Below are 9767 nucleotides of genomic sequence, written 5' to 3' on the forward strand. Positions count from 1 at the left end.
AAATAAATAAATAAATAAATAAATAAATAAATAAAAACAGGCTTCCTTGTCTCCTTGTCTTATGCCTGAATTTAATAGGAATGTTTCTAGTATTTTATTGCTCTTGGTTTTTGAAAAAATGTCCTTTATTAAATTAAGAATGTTTTATTTGGTCGCTAAGTTAAGAGGTTTGGGACTTTTTTTAAAGATCAAGATTGCTAATTTCAATCAAATGACTTGTCCATAGCTTGAGATATGTTTTTCTACTTCAAGGTTAAGGCGCTGGATCCCACGTGACCGACTGCATGGTTCAAGTATATGTATTTCTTGATTATATGTATTTCTACTTTATTAAGTCTTATTAAAGAATTCCTAATATTAGATTTCTATTACATTCTTGAAATGAATCCTATTTGGGTTTGGCATATTATTCTTTTGTTATTCTAATGTGATAATTTTGCTAAATAGATTAGCTAGCTTTGCTCCTATGTTTTAGTGACATTGGTTTAACATTCCCTTTGTGCATGCTAACATCAGTTTTCATATTAGTTGTGTTTATGTCCTAGAATGAGTTGTAATAAGTCATTTTTCTGAATTCTGGAATAGTTTAGATCACATAAGAATTATCCATTACTTGAAGGTTTGAGAAAACAAACCTTTATATCCATCTGAGTCTGCTGCTTCTTGATGACAGACAAATCTTTGATTACCTTCTTGGTTCTTCCTATTCAAATTTTCTCACTATTCCAATTTAATTTTAATTAAATATTTTCCTAGGCAATTATCTATTTTGTTAAGATTTTCAGATGTATTGGTATAAAGCTTATGGAATTGATTCTGTACGTATTTAAGGGTACTTATTATGTGCTGGGCACTTTCTGTTTTTGCTGTAGGGTGCATGCGCTTGCCATGGGGATGGGATGGGGAAAGAGAAAGTAAGAAATCCCCCTCCCAGTGGTGATAGCCACATCACAATCCCTTTTCCATTATTCTCATCCCTTCTTCTCCATTCTTCTCTCAGGATCTTGAGTAGGCATGCACACATACCTGGCATGATTTCCAAACCACTGGGTCTGGGACTTGAACCACACAGTCAGCCATGTGGGATCCAGCATCTTAACCTTGATGGCACCTACTGGACATGTGCAGGGCACTTTTAATGACCTCTATATCCATGGCTATATTATCCTTTTTTAGTTATTGATGTTTGTGATTTCTTTTATCATACTTGCCAGAGATTTTTCCATTTTATTTATTTTTTTAACTAACCAACCTTTCATTTATCAAGTCCATTGTTTTTTTTATTTATGTGTTTCATTATTTCTAGCTCTTATCCTTATCCTTGCCTTTTTTCTTTTTTTTTTTTCTTTAATTTGCCAGAGGGCACATCCTCTTCAGGGAAATACTGAGAGAGGGAAAGTGAGAAAGCACCCCTGTGGGGAATAATTATTTTATAATCCCTTTTCCATTTCTCCTCCTTCATCCCTTTTGGGTATGCATACACCCAGTGTTTTTCCTTTCTTTTTTCTTTCTTTTTTTTTTTTAATGTTTTTACCATAGGATGTGTGTTCGCTGAAGAGAGACAGAGAGAGAGAGAGAGATAGTGAGAAAATACCCCCTGGGGGGATAGCCATGCTGCAATACCTTCTCCTTCATTTTCCTCTTGGGATGTTGGGCATACATGCACATGTGCCTGGTGTGTTTTTCAAGCCACCAGGTCCAGGACTCAAACCTTATGTTTGGCCATGTAAGACACACTCAGTTTAACCACCATGCCACAGGTTGGCCCTCTTTACCCCTTGTCCTTTTTTTGAGAGAGAGATTTTTTGCTCTCATATGCATGCTGTCACTAGAGAGATAGAGAGACAGAAACCAAGAAATCACTTCCCAGGGTGAATGGCCATGCCACAATCCTTCCTCCTCTAGGGATTTGGGGCACGCACACACATGTTCCTCCTGGCTTGAACACACAGTTTTAAGTTACCGTGTCCAGGACTTGAATCATGTGAGTCCAGTGGTGTAATATGCCATATGCTTTTTTAAAAAAGTTGTTATATTTAATTGACAAATAGTAATTGTACATACTTACAGGGTGTGGTGTGATTTTTCAATATTCATATATAATATTAAAATAGGGGTAATATCCATCACCTCAGACATTCATCATTTATTTGTATTGGAATTGTTCAAAATCCTCTTTTCTAGCTATTTTGAAATAAACAATAGATTGTTGTTACATAAAGTCACTCTACAGTGTTACTCAATACTAGAATTTATTCCTGCTATCTGCCTGTAATCTACCCTTCTAAATTTATTAAACATCAAAATTGTTGTACTATTAGTGCTCATTCTTCATGGAATAGGATAAAATTACCTCCTGAGCTCACTGCTTCATGGATTTTGGTTTTGGGAATAGAGAGGTAAAAAATATCTCTTGTTGCCTTTGACATGTTCAATGACAACTTCACATGACTTGACAAATTGCTTACATAGCAAGAAAGGAATTCAAGGCCAGCCAGTGGTGTGGTAGTTAAGGAATCTGGATCCTACACGGCCAGCCACATAGTTCAAGTCCCATACATGGCAACTTAGAAAACACACCAGGCACACATGCATGCATGCCCAAAATCCCAAAAGAAAGGAGAAATGGAGGAGAAGAGATTATGGTGTTACCATGCTCCATAAAAGGTGCTTTCTCACTTTCCCTCTCTCCCCCAGTCTCTGGCATGTGCATGCACCCACTGGCATATTAAGGAAAAACAAGAGGAGTATGAGGGAATCTTTAAAATGTGCATGTAAAATGTATATTATGAGAAAACTACATGGATTTCAAAATTTTTGCTCCAATCTAAACTGTACTTTAATTTCCATTTCCATGAACTTTTTGAAGTCCCCTCATGAAATGAGATTTAGAATATTGTTGCTTATATTTATAGACATTAAATAACTATCTTTTGGCAATAATTTCTGGGGAGATGACTGTAAAAGTACATATCAGAGTAGTATTAAACTATATCTATGCACAACTTTTAGAAGAGTAAAATAGGCACATTTACTTTTATTTATTCCTTTAAAAAGATAAAAGAAAAATATTTTCTTCTGGTAGAGGATGAATAAATGGATTCAAAGAAATTTTTATACTGAAGTATTAATTCTGAATTCCTTTTAATCTCTTCAAAGTTGCGTGTTGTATCACAAGATGTAAAATTGAGCCTTTGTGAGTTGGATGAACTTTATGTCATCTTTAAGGTACTGTAATTCTTCAAATCAAAAATTATGCTCTTTTAATAGCATTTTACTATAACCACTCTTAACTGTTTTTATGTTTATTTTAAAAAACGTGAATAAAAGAAAAAATATTTTTCAAAGTTATATTTTCTGATTTAATGACTTTCCTTTTTTTATTTTCAATAGAAAGAACTGTTTTTATCTTGTTATTGGTGTTTGAGTTGTCCTGTATTGAAGCACCATGACCCAAGTCTGCCATATTTGGAACAGTATCAGATTGACTGCCAGCAGTTCAGAGTGTTGTATCACTTGTTGAGTCCCTGGGCTCATTCTGCAAACAGAGACTCACTAGCTTTATGGACATTCAGATTGTTGGATGAAAACTCTGACTGCCTTATAAACTTCAAAGAGTTCTCCTCTGCAATTGGTAGGATTATATCAAATAATTTTTAAGCAAAAGATAAAGGTACCCCTAGAAATATTTAGTACTGCCTGTAATTACCAATTTAGTCAGATTATGTCCCCCCAGGTTACATTGTCTTCAGCTTCAGGAATAATAGTTTTTTTCTGTTTGTTGCTAAATCTAAGTATATTGATTTCATTTTACCCCAGTCCTCTCAGAAAAGCAAGCTGTTAGATGTGTACTTTTTAATGATTAATATGAAAGAAAATATCCCTGTTCTTCCACACTCAGATGTATGAGTGCTACAGAAAGACTTTCCCCCTCAGTAAAAATCCAACCATATAGTCTATAAAAGTGACATAGAAATACCCCAACAACATGTTGTACCTATAGATATTGTTCCTTTGCTTTTCCAGATACCTCAGCATACTTTCTTACCAGGGATTGCCCCTTATAGACCAGTTCTCTCAAATGAAACATAAATCTTCCTTTGAAATAAACAGAAGAGGCAGAAGAATGTTTTATCACTTTGATAGAGTATTTTGCTTATAAACTTACAGGAGAGTATCTGGCTAACTGGTGGTGGTTTAACTGTTAGCTTAAGTAACAGAAGGTTTTTGAATCCTAATTCCTGGCTAATATCTGCATGTCAATTAATTTGTGTTGCTAGAAGTGATTGAATGTTCTTTGGATGATTATAACAATTGAATTTTATTGGCCAGACATAATGTACAATGGAAGTTTTACTGAGAAGCTTAAGCTACTTTTTAAGCTGCATATTCCTGCAGGTAAGAGTTTAACAGTCTTTAATCATGTTTAATATGAGTTTATTCCCTTTTAACAAATATAAATACATATATAATTCTATTTTAACAAATAACATAATTGTCATTATGATATGAGGTCATTGCTTCATTGCGGCCTTCAAATCATACTTTTGATGATAAAGATACAGTGAAGTCTATGGAAGAGATTCTGTGTAACAGATGGGTCCACAAGTTTCCTTCCTATTAATAAATTAATGATAGTTTATGTACAAGAATTACATATAATTTGGGGCTGGCATGTGGCGTGGTATTTAAAGGTGCTGGATTCCCACATGGCCAAGCACAGTTCGGGTCCCAGACCTGGTGGCTTGCTTTCTCGCTTTCCCTTTCTCTCTGTCTCTGTCTCTCTCTGGTCAAAATTTTTTTTTTAAAAAAAAGAAGAAGAACAAGTGGAATTAAATAAATCATTCCTTTTTTAAAAAAATAATTAAATATAGTTTGAATGTTTGTATAATATTTGAGTTGCTCTTTTGTCATTAGAGTAGAAATCAACTGTAGGCAAACTGCCAGATTTGCAAAATACTACAGACTATTTGTAAAAATGGAACCAGAGAGCAGAGATATTAAATATTTGGAAAAGGAAGGAAAATAAAAGCTACCATTTACTGAATGCTTGCTCTTTCCATCCATTAACTTTACATGCATTATTTTAGTTAGTGCTTATTACATTCCTAAAAGGTAGGTAATATTACCCTTCTAATTTTGATGATAAGGAAACTGAGGGTCACAAAGTTTAAATTATTTTCCAGAGAGCACACAGCTGATAAATTGCATCCTGAGGTCTATCTGACTCTAAAGCTCAGGTTTCTTTTTATTATACCCTACCTCCTAAGGTTGCCACACCCTTCTAGTTTAGTAAGTTTTTCCCACTGATCTTAAGAGGCTTCCTTTCCCAGGTCTGCTTTCCTACGTTGAGAAAACAGTCTTAGGCTTTAAACTGAAGGAACATTGAAAAAGTACATTTTAGTTTAGATAGAGTAGTTCACAAAAACATATAGCACCTCATAATTTAAAGCTACACCTGGGATCTGTTTTAGAATCTTCTCAAGATAGACAAGAAATATTATTCTTGTTTTTCTCAAACACAGTTATCTTTATTTTTAAAATAGACACAGCAGCACCTAGAAAACAAGAGTTCATTAGAGGCATTATACATTGTCAACTGATAGTGTGAAAAGGGTAGGTCCCAGCCTAGCTGGTTGTGGGTGCCACATCACAACGCTTGTTCACAACCATTTAATACGACACAACCCAGAACACCCAAAGGGAGACCAACAGTGTCAGTAGCACTCCTCACTTTAAGACTTTGTTATATGTATGAATAGTCAATCAAGTCAAGTATCACCCTCCTTAACAGCAGCTGCAATATTCATTGAGGAGGTGGCTGGTGTACTTGACCCACTCTTTAAAAAAATCTAAGCATTCAGTAAAAAACACTTCACTCTGTCAAATGCCATCTACAAAAACACTTCTGTTGTAGAAGAATTGCACTCCTCCATTTAAATATCTATAAAAGTTAATGCATGTCTCCTGCAGCAGACAGAAGAGAATGTGAGCAGGCACTTCCACATGACTCTCTTGGTGGAGAGTGCTGATGTGTTCACACTGTTCCCATAGGCAAGAAATACTCTTTACCAGACCAACAAGCTAAAAACTATCTTTAACCCTTCACACACTCGAATCACAAATAGAGCACTAAAAATAAAAGGCAGACTACCTAATAATTTTAAAGGGAGCTTGCATTGTTGGGTCAAGTTGCCATTAGAATTTTTAATATTGCCATTGAATATGCTTTCAAATAGAGGGGTCAAAAATAGGAAAATCATTATGTTCTTATTAAAGCATAGGTAGGAAATAAACCAAAGCATTCAACTTCATGTTTTCCTTATTATTGAGGATATTTTTTAAATGCTGAGATCACATTTGAAGAAAATGCCAGATTTTCTTACTTCAATTTGTAATAGCTCTAGGAAAACTATTGAGGCAAAATTTATAGACCTAGGTTGGCCTGGTTGTTAAAGCAACAGATCCCACTTGGCCAACTGGACGGTTCAAGTTCCAGACCCAGCAGCTTGAGAAACACTCCAGGCATGTGTGCATGCATGCTCAAAGTCCTGAAAGGAGAGGGAATTGGAGGAGAAGGGATTATGGCATGGTCATTTTTCTGTCTCTGGTGAGCACATGTGCTCTCTAGCAAAACAGAGAGAAAGAGAGAGAAGCAGTAGACCTTAAAATTGTCAAGTACTTGTTATTTGCTATACGGTAGAGTAGTACCACTTCCCTATTTCTTCATTACCTCTTTCTAATACAGAAACTCTTTGTTTAACTCCCTGCCTCATTATGAACTCTGTCACTGTCCCATAATGTTAGTTAATGTAATTTGGGTTCTATGTTTTCAGCTTACACTGAAGTTAAATCTAAGGAGTCTTCAAAAAGAGATGAACTTTCCAAGGATGAATTACTTTATTTCAGTCAGCTTCATGGTAAATACCTTTTTAAAAGTTTAACTGTTTTGATGATTAATCATGAATAGAGATTTTTCTGGCATAGATACTCATTACCCAGCTGGAAAAATTTGGTTCGTTATATCTTTTACTTCTTCCGTACCACACTTCACATAGTCTGCCAATATCTGACTAATTAATCAAATTGCATTTTAGGGCTTTGATTTATGGAATGTCTTGTTTAATAGAGAATTAAAATATGTTTTGTTTATAATGATGTTGTTTCCAAGAATTTATCAAACCATTTTCATGCCTTGATAAAAGATAATGAAGATAATAGAATATTTGATGATTGAAGGTCATAGCTATTATTCAAAGAGTGGATGCTTATTATAAATCACTGTAGGTATAGGAGACAGAGATTAGTCTAAGACATAATTTGGAAGTGATATGAGCTTATTTTTGTATCCTTTGCATCATTTATAGAAATACACAATGTCCTATAGAGGGACAAGTCCTGATTAATGTATGTTTGTAGCTACTAAGTGTTAAAGTGTTTGAACATTAAGGTTGTAGAGCTCATACAAATCGTCTAGTCAAGTCCCTTCCTTTCGTAGATAAGAATGCTGAGGCCCAGAGAGGAGTGACTTGTGCAAGGTTTCACAATGATTTATTATCACAATCAGGATTCTTAGCTCAGTCTTGTTTCCAGTGTATGTTTTCTTTTTCCTGGTAATGAAAATAATACAATTTAATTTGAGAAAAGTCACAAAGAAAAAAATGCCACCCAGAAATAAATACTTAATATTTTTTGTTGTTGTTGTTCTTGTTTCTTGCTTTTTTGAGAGGTTTTTTTTTTTTTGTTTTTTTTTTTTGCTATAGGGCACGTGTGCTCGCCAGACAGAGACAGAAATCGAGAAATCATCCCCCAGGGGGGATGGCCACGCTGTAATCCCTTCTCCTCCATTCTCCTCTTGGGATCTTGGGCACGCATGCACACACACCCTGCGTGAGTTTAAGCCACCAGGTCCGGGACTTGAACCACGGTCGACTACATGGGAGTCCAGTGACATAGCCATTACTCCAACTGCTGGTCCCAATACTTAATATTTGATATACTTCCCTGTAGGATTTTTTTAATATGTATTTCTTCCATGAGTGAGCAAATGAGAGAGACCAAGAGTGCCTCCGAGAGTTTAAATACATTGATCTACCTCTAGCCTTCAGCCAGCCCGGGATCATAAGCACATGCGTGCTCAACATACTCAAGGAACTCTCTGGACCTGAACTGGGACCTCTCTCAAGTGGGATTACCTCTCATAGTATCACATTTTATCTCTATGCTACTGTCTGACCCTGGATTTCTTTTTTTTTTTTAATCTGGCTTTTTCCTTCAGTGTTTTTACAATGGAAGTTTTTGATTACTTTGTCATCTAATGACAAAAGATTAGGCCAGCTAAAATTGATTTGCTGAATTAGGAGAAAATAACATATGTTTATAAGTCTTTATATAAAATATTATTTTACTTTCAAAAGGTATTTGTTAAATATTTTACAAAATGTAGTCGGCCTCTTTTCCTCTAGTTTCCAAGCCTGCAGATGAGAAGAAAGCAGAATCAATACAAAACAGCCCTGAAAAAGGTACTATGATTTAGGAATATCATTTAGTTTATTAAGATATTGTTTTTATAATTAGGAATAACAATAAAAGCAGAAATGTGGGACTCCTTTTAAAGGCTATTGATTTGTTCTGAAAGCATAAGTTCGTTTGTGCTAATTTAATAATTTTTCTACCTTACTACTTAAATCTAAGAAGTTATAGAAAATATGAGTAAATGACTTATATTCATGTAAAGTTGTTACCTCAAAAAATATATTTTTAATTACAAAAGTAATGGGTAATCTTTATTAAGAAATTCATAGTACATAAGTTCTATCTCCACCCAGCCTTCTTCAAAATTCAAAGCACTGTTTAATCATTCATTTCTTTCAAGAGTTTAATCAAGATGATATCAATGAGACTTTATTTATAATTATTTAAGACCCTTTGAGAATCAGGTAGAAATACTGGTAAGTAATTATATTTCAATAGATTTTTAAAACTAAATGTTATTTAATTTTATTTTTAAGGTTATTTTTTTCTTTTTTATTGGCCATAGGGTGTGTGCATTCACTGGAGAAGAGAGAGAGAGATAGAGAGTGAAAGTGAGAAGTCACCCCCCAGGGGGGATGGGATTCTGCAATCCTTTCACCATTCTCCTCCTGGGATTTTGGGCATGTACACACATGCACCCAGTGTGTTTCAGGCTGCTGGGTCCAGGACTTGAACCAGTCAGCCATGTGGGAATTCAATGCTGTAACCACTATACCACCTGTTGGTCCCACAAAATGTTATTTTTAAAGCATAAAAAGAATGATAGGTTTTGGAGAACAATTTTACAGCCTCTATCAGAATAATAAATGTGCATACTCTGCTCCAGAATCCTTGCACTTTTATGAATTTATCCTTAAAGAGAATTTGTAAAATAGTCCTATAAGTATAAAAATGATTGCTGTTGCGCAGTTTGCAGTAAAAATAATTGAAAAGAACCTAATTCAAGTATTGTGCTAGTTAATAAAATAAATTATGGCACAACTAAACAACAGAATACTCTATACCCATTAAAAAGAATACAGGAGGTCTAAATATACTGACATGAAAAAATGTCCATGATGTATTGCCAACTCAAAAAAGCAAGAACGGTATTTCTGGAATGCTTCTCTCTCTCTCTCTCTTTTTTTTTTTGGAGAGGTTTTCGCTATAGGGCGCGTGCGCTCGCCAGACAGACAGAGAGAGACATAGAGACAGAAAGCGAGAAATCACCCCCCAGGGGGGATGGTCACGCC

The 9767-nt window shown here is 35.0% G+C and overlaps 2 protein-coding genes across 2 annotated transcripts in view; both read left to right on the top strand.

Annotated features, from left to right (window-relative positions):
* Positions 1–2954: 2954 nt before the first annotated feature.
* On the top strand, positions 2955–6101 carry LOC114004714 (TBC1 domain family member 8B-like). Its single transcript, XM_027765753.1, has 5 exons — positions 2955–3016; positions 3126–3228; positions 3394–3634; positions 4333–4398; positions 6055–6101. The coding sequence occupies exons 1-5, from the start codon at positions 2955–2957 to the stop codon at positions 6099–6101; spliced, it is 519 nt and encodes a 172-aa protein (XP_027621554.1).
* A 524-nt stretch (positions 6102–6625) lies between these two features.
* Positions 6626–9767, top strand: part of LOC114004713 (TBC1 domain family member 8B-like) — a 7086-nt gene continuing 3944 nt past the window's right edge. The window contains exons 1-2 of the mRNA XM_027765749.1: positions 6626–6920; positions 8466–8522. Of these exons, the coding sequence (XP_027621550.1) occupies positions 6827–6920; positions 8466–8522 (151 nt within the window). The 5' untranslated portion in view covers positions 6626–6826. The remainder of the gene's footprint in view (positions 6921–8465; positions 8523–9767) is intronic.

The sequence above is a fragment of the Tupaia chinensis genome, unplaced genomic scaffold, assembly GCF_000334495.1.
Source record: "Tupaia chinensis unplaced genomic scaffold, TupChi_1.0 Scaffold139696_1, whole genome shotgun sequence".
Lineage (NCBI taxonomy): Eukaryota > Metazoa > Chordata > Mammalia > Scandentia > Tupaiidae > Tupaia > Tupaia belangeri.